The sequence below is a fragment of the Eublepharis macularius genome, chromosome 11 (genome assembly GCF_028583425.1).
Source record: "Eublepharis macularius isolate TG4126 chromosome 11, MPM_Emac_v1.0, whole genome shotgun sequence".
NCBI classification, from domain to species: Eukaryota; Metazoa; Chordata; class Lepidosauria; order Squamata; family Eublepharidae; genus Eublepharis; species Eublepharis macularius.
In genome coordinates this window covers 50,017,490-50,038,164 of record NC_072800.1, presented here as the reverse complement: position 1 = coordinate 50,038,164, position 20,675 = coordinate 50,017,490, and the positions used below count along the sequence as shown (strand labels likewise).

Genomic DNA, 20,675 nt, shown 5'->3' with positions numbered 1-20,675 from the left:
TGGTTTTCAAGGTGCCATTAGACCCAGATCTTGTTCTTCCACTGCAGACCCACACTATTACCCACTTGAAATTACTCACCAAAGGTGCAAGTAGTTTTAATTCTCTTTAAGTACCAGGTATATTTGCAATTTCTCTTAAGGAAAAGACATTTATACTTTAAAATCCCATAAATATACCAAATAGTACAATTTTACATGCTAACTACATTATAAATGATTTATTTTATCTTAAATCAGTCAAAGCAGTTTAGGTTTGATAAGAAAGTAAATATTACATATATTTCAATCCTGCCCCTTTTTCCTTTTTTTCCCCAGGGTAAAAATACAAAAAAGGGCTTTAAAATTTCCAGACATTTTCCATCCCTAATTCCATCCCTTTACTGCCTTTCTTTCTTTTTTAAAAAGGTTTTTATTGGGTGAGTAAAATTTAATATTACCAATTTTTTGATTAATACCCTCATTTCCATATTCTCCCACCCTTTCCCCTCCCCCCTTTATCTCAGACTTCCAACAGTTTTCCAACTCGCTGTCTAAATCTACTGCTTATATCTCTTTTTCTTTTCTTATTCATTCTAATATATAGAAACATGTTGTAATTGTTAATTTGATATTAGGTTTTTTATAGTTTAACATATAATATCTATTTTAGTAGTATATTAGTACTGCCTTTCTTTCTTTAATACACCTGGTAGTTTAGAGCTGGTTGACCATAAAGGCCTTCACTTAGCAACACTTTGGGGTGGGAAGCTGCCCATATTGCTCCTCTTCCCCTTTAAAAGCCTGTCAAAATGTTCTTTGTGCTTTTCTAGGGCTATTCCTTTCCTAGCCTCCTCCTTTGTGCTGGGGGAAAGAGGAAGAAAACAATCAGGAAAATACGATAATATGGGAACTGTACTAGATCAGTGGAATTTGTACATCAACTGCTGCTCACATTCTATAAAGAGAAGAGGATGCCTCCATTGAAATTAGGGATACGCTTTTGAATGAATATACACAGGATTGGGCTGTGCATGTGTAGGGGAAGAGAAGGGAGGCAGCAGTTAACTTGCCAGCATGTAGCACAAAGGAGAACTGGGTCCGTGATAAAAATACATTGCATCTCAAAGAATGTTGTACGTACAGACATGAGCTGGCCAAATACAGAGATCTTAAGAAGAGTGCAATTTTGTCTCATGTAGAACAACAACAGAGGACAGTGAATGGATGTATGTAAAAGCATATTTATATAGATTTGCTCCATACAAGCATCCTTACACTGCATTTGAAATATTTATTCATTTGTACATAGTTTCAGCTCTCAGCAAAGCCCAATGCCCCTAGACTCCCTACAGCTCTGGTTTCAGTTGCCGCAAACTAGCCCAGTTTGACCCTTATAAATCAAGTGGTCTTAAACAGTACAGCTGCTTCTTCACCCCTGAGCTGTTTTCCAGCCCAATGCACAGAGTCCATTCAATGCTATGTAAAGAATTATTGGTAAAAATTGGGGTTTCTTCATGGTTACAGCTCTGATGGACGACTCTGTCATTTCAAGGTTAATGTTTGATGAAGCAAACAGCCTTTGCACTAGGTGAAACCTTCCGGTGTCAGTGAGTGGAGCCAGCACCGGGTCTGCAAATGTCAGTGTACCATCTGGGGAGGTCATATCAGGCTGTTCAGAGAAATGGAAAGAAAGGGTCACTGCCACAGAAACGCAGCTCTTTTTCAAACGGTCCCCATTCTGTCCCAAGAACATGTTTAGACAGGCTGTTCCATTTCAGGAAAATGCTTGACCGTGCACAATAGTTTTGCCTCATTTAATGTACCAAATTCACTCACTTGGTTTAGAACATTCTGGGCAAATTGGGCTGAATCAAGCTGTTGCAGCCTGCAGAGCTTTGCTACCATTCAGACTTCTCACACCTCAAAAACTTACCAAGCAACACAGGGCAGGGACAACCTGGAGGTCACAGCAGGCCCACAGCAGCACAAGCGCATAATCCGACAGCTCTGTGGAAAAGAAAAATCAGAGGCGAAACAATCAGAAGTCAAAGTAGCAAGTTTGCCTTGTCCTCGAAGTATATTCTAAAATCTTAATGAAACAAACACATGGGATGTGAGAAAGGGAAAGGTCCAAGAAAGGCCCAGCAAAGAACAGAACTGACTATTTTGAAAGGCACTGTGTCTTACAAAAGGTTACCAGGTGATGTTCCCTTCCTTGGAAATTTCTCCCTCAACCATCAGATTACCAAATTATTCATGCACTGTGGCTCTGTCCTTTGGGTTCCCTTTATTATGCTCCACTTCTTCACAACACTATTTGGGCTCTCTGCCATTCATCTGTATAGCAGCAAGCACAATTCCTACATTCAGGAGCACCACTGGCATGGGTTGAAGGGTACCTTCCCGGCTTATACACCAGAGGCGCCTATATCTAATGGAAGGGCAAGTCCTAACCTTTGATTGATATTTCCAAGTATAGTCAAGCAGGAACTTTCTGCCATTTGCTTCTATGGAAGAAGATTTTGTTTTTGTTTGTTAGCTGCTCTGGAGGACAGAACGGAACACAAACCTTGAAGTTCAGCATGATCAAACAAACCTGACTACATGTTAAGCTACGGGATTTCAGGAGATCACCCAGAGAATAGTGTAGAGAGCAGAAGGTCAAGGACAAAACCCATTTTCCTTGCTCCAAGGGAGACCTCAAAGAAGAGATGGAAGGAAGAACAACTCTCTGAAAGTGGTTGAATGAACAATAAGACAGCCAGGAAGAGAATCAGCTGATGACAGAGTCACAGAAACCTAGGATATGAAGGGAGTCACACAAAAGGAATTGCTCAACTGTTCTACAAGACAATGGAGGAGTCAAAGAGATGGGGAAAGAAAAGAGACTTTTGGATTTCACAGTGAACATGATCTGTGGCCTTAAGCAAAACAATGTCAACATATCATAGAGGGAAGAAGTCAGGACAAAAGAAATTGGAGGGGAGAAAACCAAGATCACGGATGAGGTATACTTCACAAGATTGGAAGCAAATGACAGAAGGGAAGTGAAAGCCAGTGTGATGCAGATGTTAAAGTGGGTCCTGGGGAACCCAGGCTGGAATCCCTACCCTGCTATGGAAGCTCACCGGGCAGGCTTGGGCCAGACACATGCACTCAACAAGGTTGTGAGGATAAAATGAAGAAGAGGAGAATGATGTAAGCCACTTTGAGTCCCCGTTGGTGAGAAAGGCAGAATACAAATTACATAAATACAGTAAGTGGGACAATAGAGGCAGGATCAGAGCTGGATGTATGCATACACTATAGCTATAGTTTAGGGCCTCAAATTATGAGGGGCCTCTATATTTCAAAAATGTACAAATTTACCATTTTCGGTAACCTTATGGGGCCTCCTAAACTTGACACCTTAGGATTTCAGCATGTCTTAATCCAGCCCTGGGAAAGATGTTTTTTTAGAGAACAGGATAAATGACAAATTCTATAGGGAAGGAGCCAGAAGTATGCCATAGAAGGGCTAACAGCAGAGGAGATAAGAGATAGCTGGAGGAATTAGATGAGAACAGCTGCGCAGTCAACTCATCAAGTGAGAACGGAAGGAGGAGGAGTTGGGAGCAGTGCAAGAGGAAAGGAAGAATGGAAGAGGTAGAGAGGACAGATACACAGCTTTGAGTTCATCACTGAAGGAGAACAGTGAAGAGGGTGGAAGGAAGTGGAAGGCAAAATAAAGCTGTACGCAAAAGCAGATCTTCACTAGGAAGCTGCTAATTACTCTCTCCTTTCTTTACCTGCAACAGCACTGAGGAGGATGTGAGCAGCTAAAAGGAGCTCCTGATTTTGATGCCAGTCCCTCAACTTTTCATCCTGTAAATTGATTCCCATAAGCCGTAAGAACTCTTCTGCATTTTGTTCCTTTGGCAGCTGTAACTCCTTCAGTACTAAGTTTTTTGGAATGTCTTCTGAGCATATATTGTCCAACTGTAAACAAAAGAAACAGACATAATGTTTCTGGGATGCTAAAAATCAAAGTCGAAACATAGAGCCTTTGGAAATATAATTAGCATTGCTTCTTTCTAAAAAGCCACTTTTGAATAAAAAGTGAGACTGCTTAGAAAATGTTTTTGTGTTTAGGAAGCAAAAGGATTACCACATCCTCCAACTGAGTCACTGTTTCTTCATGAAGCAGAAGTTCACGAAGCACTTGATATAAAGCACCCTGTTTTCCTTCTGAAAGTTTCATGAAAGGCTGGAATTGCATCTTTAATTGTAAGACATCTGCCACAGACAAAAGGACATACTAAGCAAAGTCTGTTAATAGAAAGCAGTATTTAAAACTATCAACCAAGTTATTAATGATTCAAAGTTATACATTCAACAAAGCATTTTAATTTACAGCATTATTAAAAATAATTTCAAGTCAGAACAGAACCTTTACTGGAAAGTAAATCCCAGTGCAGTTCTTAAAACATGCCAAGGTTTGATGTTGTGTTCCTTTGGGTGTTTTTTCACAGGAAAATCTTGTACCACATTAAAGAGATGGGCCTCTTCTGGAGAACATCTTGGACAAGTGCTAGAATGGCCCATCATCCTACCTTTCATTAATGGAAGAATATTTAGATGCTAGGTTTGCAACATTTCAGTTGAATGCCCAATTCCACTTGTGTGCCAAGTTTTAGTGGAAGTTAAATCTAGCTCCTTTTTCATTACATTGCAGAAACAGCATTGGAATGTATGGGAACATTTTTCAATTCAGTTTGTGTCATGTGGAAACAAATACAGGAAAATACAGAAAAGGCATGAAGATGAGTACTATGATAGTGAATGCCAAAACCTAAGAGATGGACAGCATGAATGGTGGTTGGGAAGCAGCATGTTCTTTGTCAAGATGGATTGTTGCCCAATAGAAGCCACAAAAGGATTCCAGGTAAGTTCATGCTCTGTTCATTTATAAGAACGAACACAACAACTTGGGGTTAAATAGAAGACACATCATCCAAATGTGGCTCTATTGCAAATAGGTTAGGACATTGCTAGAATGGGCTAATGCAATAAAAAGGCAGAGCTACAAGATGTGCACAGTGGGTGTGCTAAGAAAACACAATCACATGGAGCTTTTAACAAACACATTGCTCTTTTAGCCATACAAAGGGATGCATTTCTTTCTTTCAGCCATTGATGTGCTCCAGAGAAAGTGCTTTTTCAAGAAAAATCACAGATACTGGGAAATGGTTGTACTGGCCACTGCTATAGACCACTTAGAAACAAACGGCCAAATTCACAGACCATATAAAGGGTGCACTGAAAAAGCAAACAAATCAACAACAACAACAAAATTTAACCAGGAAATGAAAGTCAACATATTTCCATTCCTTCTTCCCAATAGTTTTGCCTATGTAGACCTTGATTACCTAAGGTACAGCCAGCCACTTGTTCTATTAGCACATAATTTTCACCAGCTTTGCACCTGGCCTCTCAACACAATCCTTGTCCATAGCTGCCACATATACCTCCCTGTGGTTTCTCAGAATAAGATGGAGCTCACTGCAAAAAACAAGATTCCATAGGACGAGAAGCTAAGTAAGCCTCTGCTGAGGCATTTAATTAAGAAACTGTTGCCATGCTGTGTTACGAATGTTCAAGAACTGCTATTCCACGCATACCTCCTAAAACATTATTAATTTGGAGTAGTTTGGCAAGGATATGCTAAAAATGGGAAATGGTTCTTAATTATGTTCCCGGCAAGGGGCAATGTCTTTGCAGAACAAAAGGTGCACATTGCAAAAGCATCACATTTTCGTCAGTAGATACCTTCAGACATTAGTACAAACGTACAAGGAAGCATCTCCAGGCCATGTGAATGCAGCTGCCTGTTGGCAAAACACAGAGTACTTTGGCCCAGGCCCACACAGACACCCTGCCCCAGAAACAGGAGTGAAGTCATTCAGAGAAAGTGGATGGGTGGATGGATAAAGAATGGAAGGTTTACAATTAGCTTCCCCACACCATGCACACCTATTTAGAGAGTTGTACTGATTTTTACTCCCAAACATAATTGGAAGGCTATAGAAGAAATGGGGATGCTTTATGACATGACCCATGAAAACGGATTTAGGTTTTTGACTTAGGAAAAAAAAACTATATATTTTATTGTTCACATTTCAATGCTAACTTCAAGGTTAAAGGAAGCTTCTGAAGGTGAAGATTTTTATGGACCAGCATAAAAAGTCACCATTGTCCCCACAATCTCATAGTAAGTTATGCTATAGCCTGTCAGTATGCCATTGCCTCGTTTTCACTGGTTAGTAATTTCTGGCACAGTTAGCAAAATCAGCCCTCTTATTTTGATACAACAATATCTCTTGTTCTTAGGGATACTGAAGACACTGAAAAGTAAGAGAGTAGGCTAAATCCCCACTATTATTTTAAATAAAGCATCCTATATTTCTTATAGTATTACTTCATAGTTAGTTTTAAAGCATACCATTTTTCAAAATGTTTAATGAAGCCTCACTGGGTATGGGGCTTAATGGCCCAGAGACCTTCTCGTGGTCCACAGCATCCGGCTGATGAAGGAAGAGAGCATCTCTGAAGATTGCAGAGTAAGGATAAGACGGCACTTCTGTGCTCTCTCTTTCGAAACCACCTTGTTGTTCATCCAGCAGGCAGAATTCTGTCAGTTTAAAATGGTTTTGAATTCAGTCATTCAGGAAGACAAGGAACTCCAAGTGCCTTTGGAGGACCTTTTAACCCACCCCAGCAAACATCTCGCTGTATGCATTAGAGCTTTTCTTTCTTTTTTTTGTAAATGAATTTTGGTTTACACAAATTGTGATCTAATATCATTATTTACTATTTAGATTACTCACTAGCTACACTGGCTTGGGTCAAAAGTTGTGCAAGCACAAATCGAGAAGAATAGACCTTTCCCTCCTCTACTCCCTTGCTGTGGTTGAAAGAACACCCTGAAACACTGCCTCCAGGGGTCAGGGAATGGTCAGCAATAGAAGAGGGTTCACTATTGGGGGAGGCGATCTGTGATGAGAGGGGGAAAAAGGCAAACATCAGCTTCTCCTCCCCCACGGGGCAGAATTGCCCCTCCACCAATAGCAAACAAGGTCTGGATCCAAAATATGTGCCCAGAACAGCTGACGAAACATAAAACCACTCAAATCAATTACTGATCTATTACATTTATATTCCACCATGGAGATCCCCCATCCAGGCCCAGGCCAACCCCACATCTGCTTAGCTTCAGAAAGGTTGTCAAATTATATGCCATGCAACCATACCCACCAAGCAATGTGGAGTGCCTCTGATGATTGGAAAGATGGGCTACATATTGTTTTAATTAATTAATTAAAATGACATTTATGGCCCACTCTTTTTAAGAGGTGGAGCATAGCCTTTGACTATGTTATTGGACTGTTGTTGACTTACACAGTGAATTCACTTTGAGTCTCAGTGAGAAAGATGATAACAACAACAACAACATTTGATTTATATACTGTCCTTCAGGACAACTTAATGCCCACTCAGCGGTTTACAAAGTATGTTATTATCATCCCCACAACAAAACACCCTGTGAGGTGGGTGGGGCTGAGAGAGCTCTGAGAGAGCTGTGACTGACCCAAGGTCACCCAGCTGGCTTCAAGTGGAGGAGTGGGGAATCAAACCCAGCTCTCCAGATTAGAGTCCCATGCTCTTAACCACTACACCAAACTGGCTATAATACTAGCTATAATACAGTAAATAAATATATAAAATTAGCTTTTTTTTCCTTCCAAAGATTGTCATGAGATAATTTTTTCCCTGTCATGATGCAATGAATTCCAAATCTCGCAACCCATGGCTTATGAGAGGAGTAAATCCTGCTCTCCCGGCTGACCTCAAATTATGCAAAACTGAATTATTCAAGGCGGCTTTTTTACTCAGGAGAGCTGTGCTATTAGGAAGTGGTTTCAAAGAGATACACTGGTAAAGGAAAAGGGTCTATAGACTGTACTACTACATACTGTCTCTTGCTGTAAGTATGAGCCTACTGAGTAATTTCTGTGTTGTTTAATATGTCAGGTTTGGAACTGCTTATGCTCTGCTTCAGCTCTCTGTTTCAGATCTCTGCTTGCTTTCAAATCCCTACAAATTTGCATTTGTATACCTTATTGCATTATTTATTGAATGTCTCTGTTGTACACTATGTAATCCACTGTAAGTCTCAGTGAGAAAGGTGGACTATAAATGGCAAAACAAAAAAACTCCAAATAAATGGCTCAAGGCTCTGTCCTTCAACTGATACTCTCTTAATAGCAGAGCATGATTTCCATGGACCTTTTTAAGATCCAACATGCCACAGCCTCAATGAAAACACTTCCTGCCCTACACCTATTTACCAACAACATATACACAAAAGATCTGTTTATGGACCTCCCAACATCTTTCCTAGTTTGGCTCAGTCTCTGCTTTATACATTTTTACAATCACACTGTAATTTCACTGAAGGAAAGAAGAAAGATTGGACACTGTTTTCAGAAAACAAACAGGATTATAATGTTGGCATTAATAACTTCCACAATTCAGAAAAAAGACATTAAATAATGCATCAACAGAAAACCTGAATCCTTTCTTATACATTTTCCAAAACTGTAATGAAATCTACATACAAAGAAAAAACAAAAAGAGGTGATATAGGAGCAAAAGCAAGATGGAAGGAAAGAAATGCTAGCAACTATTCAAGCACAATGTTCATGTTCAGAATTTAAATATAACCTTTCTGATTCATATATCAGTGAACGGAATCTAAAGGGAATGGGAAGCACAAAGACCAACAGGAAAGGAATATTGCAAGAAAGGAAGTTTGAAAAGCCCTCAACAACAACTTTGTGCTACGACAGAATGAGAATGAAGAAAACAATTGTGAGCATATTAAAACCCCTCAGAGACTGAGAAGAGTTGCAAAGCAAGAGAAATACAAATTCAAGCTTTCCCCTCAAGAGTAAAGAGACTCTGCCAAGGTGCTTCTTGTGCCTCAATTAAGGCTAATAAGAGCCTCGTGTAAACACTGGAAGGCGAACGTATTAGTGCTGCCAACACTTTCACTCCTGTTCCCAGGGCAATCTTATCTAATAATGTTCCAAAGCTGGAAATCTGTCAGAATGGCTGAGGTCGCCTGAGCTGCTGAACCAGGCCAGGCAGAAGAGGTATCTTTAGGAAAAAGCAAGATGGAGGGAAAGGCAACAGACTGCATTTAAAAGATGGGTGACATCTGGGAGAAAACCCCTTGCAAAAGGCTTTCCCACCAGAAACTTGAGTGAAGAAAACCACAGCAGGATGGACTAAGTAGGTAAAGATTCAATGTCTTTGTGACAGCAGCAGCCAGAAGCTTATTCACCTCATTCTCTCTATTTGCATGATTATATTGGCATGACTACAGTTTCCTAGTTTGAACTGGCAAGAAGGCACAATGCTCTCTATGCTGGTAAATTTAAAGACTGGTTGCTAGATAGATACCTTTCAAAGTCAGGTCAAATGAACTTAACCAACAGAGATCACAAAGACTGGGTTCTGTTGAGTTCAAAAGCACATGTCCTGTACTACTAACGTTCAGGAAACTGAGGGATTTATTTTATTTTATTTTTATTTACTTTGTTTATAATCTTCCTTTCCTACTGAGACTCAAGGTGGATTACAGGACAAAATCCCCAGAAAGCACACAAACATGTATGAACCTATGAAACTGCCTTCTATTGAAACATACTATTGGTCTTTCAAGTTCAGTATTGCCTACCTATATTGGCAGTGGCTGTCTCAGGCAGAGGTCTTTCCCATCGCCCACTGCCAGATCCTTTTAAGTGGAGATGCTGGGGGCTGAACCTGAAACTTCCTGCATACAAAAGAGATGCTCTCCCACTGAGCCACAGCCCCTCTCCTCCAAGCAGAATATGTGCCAGCCATAAACACAGCAAGCAAGAGCTACCAAGAAAATGCAAACTGACATGGGGCTTAAAGTAGCAAATAGCAGCATTAAGACATACACGCAAAATCCAGAACTCAAAATGATACCTCTAAGCACAAGATAAACAGCTGAACAACCAAAGCAAGATAACTAAGCAGCACAATTTCTTTATGATTTACTGCCGTGAAAAATTACTTCACGTCAATAAAACTTTTATGTGAGTTCAGTTAGTTTAGGCACAAATTCATCTGCATCGTGAAAGAAGCTGAGCGCTAGAGATTAGAGATGCCCTTCCACTAGAACAGCTGAAACAACCTGGATTATAGTTATGCTGACATGCTTATTTCACTTGCTGCTGGGTGGGTGGGGGGTGGGAGAGAATACTTGGTTGTTAGAGGAATTTGGATTTCTTGGTGACACCCAGCCAGTGACCACTTGTAAGAGCTGGCCTCTGTAAGAGACAGAGTTCCTCCACCCTTCCCTTCACCCTCTAGTTATAACAATGACAGACAGCAAAAGCCCACATCTTTTATGGCTTCAGTGATTAGATATAACTAAATATAAAACAGGGCAGGGCAGAACCAATAAAGAGCAGGAAAAAAGGGCAAAGGTTAATGAACCCAGGCATACTAACTTTATTATTAGTGCGCTCAAAGAAGGCACTCCAACAGAGAGATGTCATAGTTAGAAAAAGTAACAATGTGCATTTATATGCACTTTTAATCTATACTTTTTAATGTATGTATTCAAGCACGCATGGCTACCATAAAATTATATACTTTTCTGAGAGAGAAGTTTTCAAAGTGCATAGACACAATGCATGAACTCTTAGCAATCAGAGGCAACTTTATTGGTTCTCCTCCCTTACTATCAGCCAGATAAACTCTTACATATATTCATAAGACAAGTGGAATCTTCTCCTTCAGGTATGCCATCATCCATCATGCATAGCAAAATGAGAGGCTTCAAAGCTTTTCATTTTAACAATGACAATCACATGAGGTAGGTTAGGCTGAGCAAGAATGACTGGCCCAAGGTATCCCAGCATCTTCCATGGCAGTGTGGGGATTTGAACCTGAGCCTTCCAGACCCTAGTCTGATGCTCTAACACTGGTGCAGGTGCAAGCGCTCTCTCTCTCTCTCTCTCTCTCTCTCTCTCTCTCTCTCTCTCATCTATACAGACAGTTTTGACTGTCATCCAGAGTATCTGTAGGACATCTCACACTCAACTCTCTGGCAAGAAAAAACCCTCAGTCTACAGAAATTGGGAAAATTAGGAAGGAGTTTCGCTTGCAGCAGTTCCTGTGCAAAAACCTCCAAATGGCTAAAACTACTGAAAAAGCTACAGGTTTTTGTTTTTCAGTGGTTGAACTCTGTGATGAATTGGATCTCCTGTCATACTGTTTAGTGTTTAAAAACAGTTGCAAGGGGAGGGGGAGATGGAGCAGATTTGGAAAGAGGATTTCTTGAGAGAGAAATCAAGAGAGATAGAGGTCATCCTGTGAGGGAACTGTGAGAGTGTATTTGGGGGGAGAACCCTTTTCTCTTGTGCCATTTTCCTCAATAGCAACTGGGGGACAGGGAAAATTCTTATTGGTTCCAGCATTGGGGAAGAACGGTGTTGGGAGTCCAACAGGGAGGAGGGAGTCTGGCCTCTGTGTCCTGTCAGGGCATCTCTTTGGCCAATGTGTGAAAAACAGATGCCAGTCTAGAAGAACCACTCGTCTGATCCAGCCTGGCTGTTCTTATGCACTAGAATTATAACTTTCCTATTATACTTGTTCTTTTTCCCTACTGGGGACAATGGTTAAGCTCTCCTTCCACAATACCACAGCCTCAATCCAAGCTGCACCCCCGCCCCTTCAAATCATTTAGCATTTTAAAAGGAGCTGGGCAGTCTGGTCTCCCATAAAATGACAAATGCAACTCAGCTCAAGCTAACTATCCAGAAGGAAAAAAACACAGGAACTCCGGTAAGAAAGCAGATGGTGGATGAGCAGAGTATATCTCCTGCATGAATTAGTAGAGAATCTAATGGACTCTGACAGATGGAACTGTTTGGGTGAGTCAGACGCGTGTGCTTACTCATGTATGCTGACACGGGAATCGTGCTGTCAGATCTGAATCACTGTCAGCTGTACACTCTCTCTGGTCACACACAAACAAGTTGTTTACAGATTCCTTGAAATGCACTTGTGATTTCAGCAAAACCAGGATGCGCTTTCGTAGAGTCGTGTATATTTGTAAAGCCATCATTTTTGCTCCAGCTTTTGAATAATGCCTGGTTAAATGACCAATCTGGCTTTTACGTTCTAGTAAACCTGGCAAGGTAACATAGCTCACTGACTAACAGTGTTCCACAATGCTGCTCAGGAGAGGGGGCAAAGAATACGAACCCATTACCTACCAAATTGTCCGTCATGCTTTATATACAATTCTATTACACCGTAAGCAATAGCTGTGGGAGCTGGGATCTCCAAGATCACATTGGAATCCTTCATTACATTCCCATTTTCACTCACTGATACCTGAGAGAAAGATGCACTCATTCATTAATTTGCACTGGCTTGATCCAACACCCCAGTAATTTAGTCATGAACTGACTATCAAGGTAAAGAAAAGATATTCTGCTGTGCTGCAGAAAATGGATTTAGATACACTTTTAATTGTTAGTTACACAAGTCTGAAATACAGGAAGTGAAATTGTCCGAACATTCGTACCAGAACTGAAGGAACCGTCACATATTATTTTTGATCAATTCCAATACTTAAAATGCCAGCACAGATGCAGCTAAAAGCTAGCATATTTGTAACTTAGAAACAAGTTCATGATGAACCAAGAAGAAAATTAATAATCTTACAACATGCATAAATATTTTTCAGAATTTACTACCACAGGTTTAGCTAATAGCTTATATGGCTTTTTAAAAAAAAAGGCAAATCCATGTCCATGAAGGAGGAGATCTCATTCCCCCCCCCCACACACATACACACTATTCCTGGGGGGCTCCTGTTCATTTGGAGGGGTGTTTTGGGCTGCCAAGGGAGAGTGAACAAAAACTGACACACACCCCTCCTTGCACCCATGGAAATCTATGGGATGCAATTCATTATCCATAACGGTTGCAAATGGACCCCTCGCATATAGAGGTACTTTTGTAAAGTTCAGACTACCAGATGCCAGGAAGAAGAAACTAGGAATAACTGCCTCCTTAGTGTTCTGCTTATGAGCTTATCTGAAGCAACTACCCGGCCACGGCTAGTTACACAGTGCTATGCTCAATGACCTCTAGTCCGAGCCACCAAAAATCATTTAGCTTACCCTGTATCCAAGACACAAGTCTGGAAAAGCTCTTCAAAGACAGTTTGAGGAGTACAAATCTCAAGTGTGAAGCTGACTATCTGCACTTCCCAAAAGCCATTGCTCCTTTGAAGAATAGAATTAGAGGAAGTAATATACCAAATGGCCCTCGCTCAGAAACAGCACATATTTTTAGAGAACAAGTTGATGACATGAAGTCAGTTACTCAACCACACCAACAGGCAAAGGAAAATTCTGTGGCCAAAGTAATTGCTTAAGCATCTAGCTCAACATGCGATAGACCGTCCCCAAACCAGCAAACATGAAGCAGCTTTGTGGAGCAACAGAAACTTTCATACATAGCTTGGAGCAAGTCCTCTAGGAATTTCTCCTGCACATTCTCAAAGGCTGTGTAATATCAAGAGAGTGTATTTTTGCAGCTTGCACTCATTGCAATAGAGCTTGCATAGGACGTCACAGAACTGCATACTGTGTTTGCAGTATGTTATTGGGACCACACAACTGCATATATGCATAAAGCCTGGCATCAGGAAAGCTAGAGGGGGTTATAACAAGCAACTGTTCAAACTTAAACATGAATGGAGTATTTCAAAAATGCCATGTACATAAAAAGGTATGGGTTGGGGCCAATAATTCTCTTCTGCTAAGACTTGTTCAGACAGAGAAAAACGTACTGGAAATGAGCCATTGGATCATATGACTTCCTTGATCTTACCTTTATGACCTTTGTACGTAACCCCACCATACTGGCCACTTTTTCTTCTGTCTGAATGTGTTCAGATATTAAACATTTCTGAGTTGTTACTATTCTTTCTGTAAGGATACAAAGAACTTCATGCTTTCTTTCAAGCATTTGTTGCAGCAATGTATTGTGTAGATTTATTGTCCTGTAAGAAGAGAACAAATATCATCTAAGACATACAAGTTGCTACCAAGAATATTCAGGTTTACTAACTATGTGTAGAATCATTATGAAGGACTCTTTACCAGTATCAGCCAAAACATACTCAGGGTCACTGCATTTGTATAATTGAATAATTTCTCACTACAAGTAGATACTATCATTAACTAGTTGCAGCACTTCAGCATAAAATTTATACCCTTAAACTTGGATGACCATCATACCTTCCATGAGATCTTCCACATGTTTCGTACTGACATCTCCCTTCAAGCTCTACATGCTCTTCTAGAAGCAAGTCACAGTTTGAATCAAGCACAAAGATCACTCTCTGGCAAAGAAGTATTTAATCCTTGATGTGGCTATGGGAGATGTTTAAAAGCAAATTATTTTACCAAAATGGTAAGTAGCTTTGGTTAGACTTTGATGATTCAGTAAAGCATAGGCCACTGATTAGTAAAGAATGCAAAATAAGTAGTAAAGAATGCAAAAGAGTAAAGAATGCAAAATAAGACTCTAGTCTTCATTATCAAAAATCCAGGGAGAAAGATTCACTCTTGTCAAAATACTTGTAATGGCACCTTGTGCAAACTATGTGCATGCATGTGCCCATCTAGTCACAATCAACTTATGGTGACCCAAGCAAGGGGCTTTCAAGGCAAGTGTGAAGCAATGCTGGTTAGCCATTTCCTTCTTCTGCAGAGGAAGGAAATGGCAAACCTGGTGGTAGTATGTCCAAGTACAGATTCTGCTTAGCTTCCGAGATTGGACAAAATGGGGCTATGCTGTGCTGCCTTCCCTCCTGTGCAAACTATAGCAGTCTTTTTATCAAACTAACCACTGCCAACATCTAGAAAATACATCACATCTCCAATTAATAGACAAGTCTGTAAAAGAGGACTTGACAAATATGAAGGTATTTATTCTAGTATAAAGTGAGGGAAGAGAATCGTGTTGTCCTTCCTTCCACTGTTAAATGGAGAGCTAGGTCTGAACTCCATAAACCACACACATAACGAGACTTAGGCTGATTCTGCACACGTTGGATAATGCACTTTCAATGCACTTTAGCAATCGTTTGGAAGTGGATTTTTTGTTTCACACATGAAAAATTCAGTTCCAAATGATCTCTAAAGAGGATTGGAAGTGCATTATCCAATGTGTGCAGAAAGTGCTTTAGACTGCTTTTGCTTCTAGTTCCATAGGCTGCAATGGACCCCACCCAGAGCAAATCTAGCCCCCGCCCAGCTGCAAGGCTTCCCCACTTCATAGGGCTGGGACATACTGCCACAGGTGATAGATCAAGGATAGCACAAGTATGCACAAAGGGGGAAAGAGTACTTGAATATCAGAAAAGGTCCTGTGTTGATGCTAATATCCCCATGGCAGTCTTCATAACAATGAAATTACATCCGAGTTTGAATTCCAAATCTCATTTCCTGGCCTCCTCCTAGTGTACTGGGGCAATCAGAAACAGCCCAATTTCTTCTGTCCAAAAACAGTGGTTGAGATTCTATAAAGCCAATTCCTGCACAGCTTTATTCCCTCAGAAGGGAATTAACTAGACCAGAGCACTCCAGTCTAAGCTCTGTCACATTCCACCAAGCAGAGTTTCATGTTACTTCTCCTATTAATCCAATTCCAAGATACAGCTTTCCGGTGGATTAATTTCAGGCATGCCAAAAGCACAATCCCTTCTATAAAGTCTTATAGTTTAGCTCAAAACAGTTTCTCAGGCTGTGGAAGTACTTCCTTCTGCATCTTCTTTAAGAGGGAATAAAGCCTAAAGAAGAACTACATGCTTGGGAAATATTCACACCTCTCTCCCTACCGCAGGTATCATGGCCTGGTCAGTTGCAACTTGTATAATTGCTGGAATGCACTGCAGAACACTCATCAAGAGGAAGGAACATAGCGACAGAGGAAGAAAAGATTGGAACAATAGCCACTTTTGATGGATGCTTGTAAAAAGTGAGTGACAAGCTGAAAAGAAATAAATTACTATTTGTAAATGTGTTGCTGGAAAATGAAAATATGGTTCACTGTAGAGCAGTCACTTAACTGATGAATGTTCCCTTGCTTAAAAAAATTACCATGCAGTCGGAGAAAAATACCTCAGCTGCTTAGGCGGGTAGCTGCAGTATGCTGCACTGGTTTTCACAGGCTGCATTCAGATGTCTCACAAACCTGTCTCCTGTGCTCTAAGATCCCCTCCCTCCTATCCAGTCCTCTCCCACAGAACAAGACCGGAAGCTTTTTGGTCTGAGAAGCCTTTGGTCAAGCTCCAACTTGCCATGATGGCCAAAGGCGCCTTGGCAAACTGCCTTTTCCTTGGAAACCAGGATTCAAAACTGGGATTAAACTATGGTTTAGTATCCATTAGTGAGAAAAAAACCTCAAATTTGCAAGTGAGCATAACAAACAAGCCATATTTCTGACAGTCACCAATAAACAGAGACTCGTTGTGAGGTCTGAATGTGCAGCTATAGCTTAAACATGACATTAATTCACATGTCCAACTTTGAACAGAGAAAAATATGGGACAGGAGGGAACAAAAACTGCTATGCCAGGATCATCACTGAAAGGCACCCCATGCACGCCCTGGCATCTGGAGAGGTTTCAATTTATTACCCAGGATCATTTCCACCAACTGTCAGGAGAACAGGATTCAAATTATTTTTAAAAAAACAACCCAGGAATTAGCACGAGAATAGAATTCATATCCTCTGAATGGGCACCACTGCATCCCAGATAGGTTTTATCAAAACTCTGTCACAAAAGTCTGCAAAGGGAAGCCCTGCCTCACCAACCTTTTGGAGCTCTTTGCAAAAGTCAACAAGCATGTGGATAAGGGTGATCAGGTGGACATTATATTCCTGGACCTCCAAAAGGCTTTTGACAAGATAGCTCACCATGAGTTTATCATGGGATAAAAGGACAGATCCTTTTACTGATTAACAACTGGCTAAATGAGAGGAAGACAAAGGTAGGAAGAAATGGACTGTTCTCACAATGGAGGGAATGAGCAGCAGGATCTCGCAAGGATTGGTATTGGGACCAGAGCTATTTAATTTATTTGTAAATCATTTGGAATTGGGAGTCAGCAGAGTAGAGACCAGGTTTGCAGATGATACCAAACTATTCAGGACGATAAAATCCAGAGTGGATTATGAAAAGCTATCTAAATTGAATGAGCGGGGGGAAATAGTAGAACTTGGGGGTTGGCACCCAATGAAGTTAATGGGCAGCAGATTCAGGACGGACAAAAGGAACACTCAATGAGTAACTAAACTGTGGAATCACCTGACAGTGGCGGTAGTGATGGTCACAAGCATAGACAGTTTTAAAAAGGGTTTAGATAGATTTATGGATTAAAGGTCCATCTAAAGCTACTAGCCACAGTGAGCAGTGGGAACCTCCACATTCAGAGGCAGGAAACCTCTGAAACCCAGTGCTAAAAGACAACATCAGGAGAGGGCCTTTCCCTCGATGCCGTTTGTTGGCCATTCAGGGCTAGTGGTTGATCACTGTATAAAACAGTACACTGGACTAGATGGACCATTGATCTGATCTGGCAGAGCTCTTCCTAGGTTCTTAAAACTGAACTATAATTCAGCTACTGCCAATTTCAAGTATGCGCTGTATTTCAGAAGACATTCAGTTCCATTTAAACGGACATACATTTCAACGGACATACATCCCCAGCCATCACTGGCAGTCCCTTTGTACATAACTGCAGATCATGTCCCAAATTTCTCAAGCTGATTCTGCATATCTTTTAACCCTTCACAAGGACATCAACTCTAAAGCCCAGACTTACCTTCCCTGGATATCTTTCCTAAGTTTCTGCAGATCAGCTTCCTGCTTTTTTAGGTTTCCAAAAGATGAATGGCTAGCCACAATGCCTTTTCCACCGGCTCCAAGAGTGATCTTTCCAAGAGATGTTTCAATGCTTCCACTGACATAGTCTTCAAACTTCCCTTCATATTTCACAAAATCAGATTCCACAATAACTTTCAAGAGAAAATAAACAGAAACAAAATCAGAAAAGTTGTCTAGGCTTTAGAACATTCATTCTAAAATGGAGAACAGCTTTCCAGACAGAGTAAAATATGGAGGAATAATCAGATGCATTCAAACATAAAAGTTTACTGAACAGTCTACTCCATTCATTCCATTTTGCCTGTGAGTTTGTGAGCACAAGGGCACTGAAGAACCAGGGTGACAACAAAGCCCCAGAAGATCTTGGGCAGGATTTCTGCCCAGTGGGGTCTTATTTCAGCAATAACAGCAGTTCCTCTTGGTGTCCTGTTCTCCAGATTAGGACAGGGTGTTGAAAACTTTGCTTTAATTCTTTCACCCAACATGGTTTTGCTCAGGGTATATCACGGGGGGCACCAGGAAGGCCATCTGGACCGGGCCTCACATTCACAGAGGGGCTCAGATTTAAGCTTCTGACATAACCTCCAAATAAGGTTGCAAAGACAGTCACAGCGATACACTGATGTTCATCATTTAAACAAAGATGTTCACTTAAAATTGTGTCCCATTACCAGGCCACGCTTCCTGTTGTGCACTATGAATTAGTATCATCATCATCTTATATTCTAGTAGCCAAGTGTTGCCCTCTACCGAAATCTGTAGATCAGATAGTTCTGCAAACCTGGAGAACCATCTAAGTTTGCAGAAAAATCTGAAAACATTTTTTTTAAAATACATGGAAATACATGGGAGGATTTAACCCTCCCCCCTGTACTTTTTTATGTTTTCAGATTTTAACCACCACCATCACCACCCCAAACCAGAATGTTGCCTGCACAAGCACACCTATCTCTTCCTCAATCAGTGGCAGTGATGAGACTGGAAGCTGCATAGGACTGGCGGTGCCGGTGGCGAGGGTGGGATGGGGAATGGAAGTGGCCCAGGCATCTCTCAACCTCTGAGAGGTTCTGGCTTTGTTACTGAAACCAGCCTCCTCCACATGCTACTACCCCTTTAAAGGAAGAGACATGGGTGTCCTTTCTTCCTTCAAAGAAGGGTGGTGGCATAGTAAAACTGTGCATAGAAGGAATAGTTAAAACTCCTCTCTTCATGCAGCCCAGTCCTTGAATTGAATACATATATAATTTAGCTTTTAAAGATGAATGGCTATCTGAAATCTCTGTCTCATCTAAGCAGAGTTTCCCTGGGCTGTCTCATTTCTACACATATATCTGCCTTTTACACATGGAAGAAAATGAAGTCATATAATGGTTTTGTTCCAACATAACTGCAATAGAAAGGGACAGCAAAATATTCTCTCTGTGGAACTAGATATTTTCCAAGAAAGAATGGATGTGGCTTCTGGGCATACTGCGTACAATTTGGAAACCCTGAGCCCTGTTTCAAAGCCAACCCTTGTTCTTCTAATATATGAAATAAACAAAGACATTCAGTATTTATTTATTTTATTTACTTTAGACTATCATTCTGTCCTCCCCACGGCGGGCTCAGGGCGGATCCCCCCTCATCTAAAATGTATGATACTTGCAGATAAATGTTTGAAATGGGACCAGTACAACAGCACACGTCATTACAATTGAGAAGACCTGTTTCTTCAGTGTTGGAAGCAAATACATTGGTGCAGAAATGCAGAATCAGGGGATATGATTTGTTCTCTTGGGAGATAAAGTAGTATGGTTATCTGAGAATCAGTGTGATATCATGGTTAAGACCTAGATCTGGGGAATCTAAGTCCATATCCCCTATGAGCCATGAAGTGATCCCTGAGTCACTAAATGAACAAGGATGCTGTTAAGATAAAACCAGAAAAAAGAAATTGTATACGCTGTCCTGAGAAATATGGAGGAAGGGTAAGATAAAAACTTGACGGATAAATAGATATCCAAGAGACAGTCCCACTCCTGGGCCTGAAAAATATGACTGCAAACTAGGGTTGCCAGTCCCCCACTGGGGATGGGGATCCCCCGCTCCCACCCTCCACTCCTGCCCCCCCTTACCTGGCCAGCAGGGAAAATAGTGGGGGAACATGCCTCCCGGAGTGAATTCCCAGGCAGCTTGGCACACTCCACAGTGGGCCAATTTGGGCCCCAAGCGGGCTGAATCGGGCCCATTTGGGGCCTAAATTGGCCCGCTGTGAAGCGCAGGAGCTCTTCAGCACCCTCCCAGCAGCACTCCTGCATGCCATAGCAAGCCTAATCGAGCCCATTTGGGCCCAAAATTGGCCCGTTGCAAAGCACGGGAGCACTCCAGGGCTCCACCTTTACCACAGATTTCTGCTCCTCTATGTGGTTTCTTTTGCTGAGTTCCCCTCACATTTCAGTGCTCTGGCCTTTGTGAGCGACTTCCTGGAAGCTGCAACTGAAGGCTGAGAAGATGATACACAGCTCTCTTTGATTCTGGCCTCTGGAGATGTTTTTATAATACTCAAAAGTCAAAGGCCTATTATATTCCACAGTATATTCAAGAATGGAGCACAATGTCAACTGAAAGGATCTGAAATGCATGAATGCTAACAGTCATTCCA

At 41.2% G+C, this 20,675-nt stretch overlaps 1 protein-coding gene across 2 annotated transcripts in view; it reads right to left on the bottom strand.

The window, feature by feature from the left end:
- Nucleotides 1-203: 203 nt before the first annotated feature.
- GSDME (gasdermin E) overlaps nt 204-20,675 on the bottom strand; it is a 29,215-nt gene continuing 8,743 nt past the window's right edge. For both annotated transcript variants that reach the window (XM_054990759.1, XM_054990760.1), the window contains exons 3-10: nt 17,970-18,162; nt 13,966-14,137; nt 12,336-12,456; nt 6,461-6,649; nt 4,127-4,254; nt 3,768-3,957; nt 1,913-1,986; nt 204-1,648 (exon numbers count right to left, since the gene is read on the bottom strand). In XM_054990759.1, coding sequence (XP_054846734.1) covers nt 1,409-1,648; nt 1,913-1,986; nt 3,768-3,957; nt 4,127-4,254; nt 6,461-6,649; nt 12,336-12,456; nt 13,966-14,137; nt 17,970-18,162 — 1,307 coding nt within the window. In that variant the 3' untranslated portion in view covers nt 204-1,408. The remainder of the gene's footprint in view (nt 1,649-1,912; nt 1,987-3,767; nt 3,958-4,126; nt 4,255-6,460; nt 6,650-12,335; nt 12,457-13,965; nt 14,138-17,969; nt 18,163-20,675) is intronic.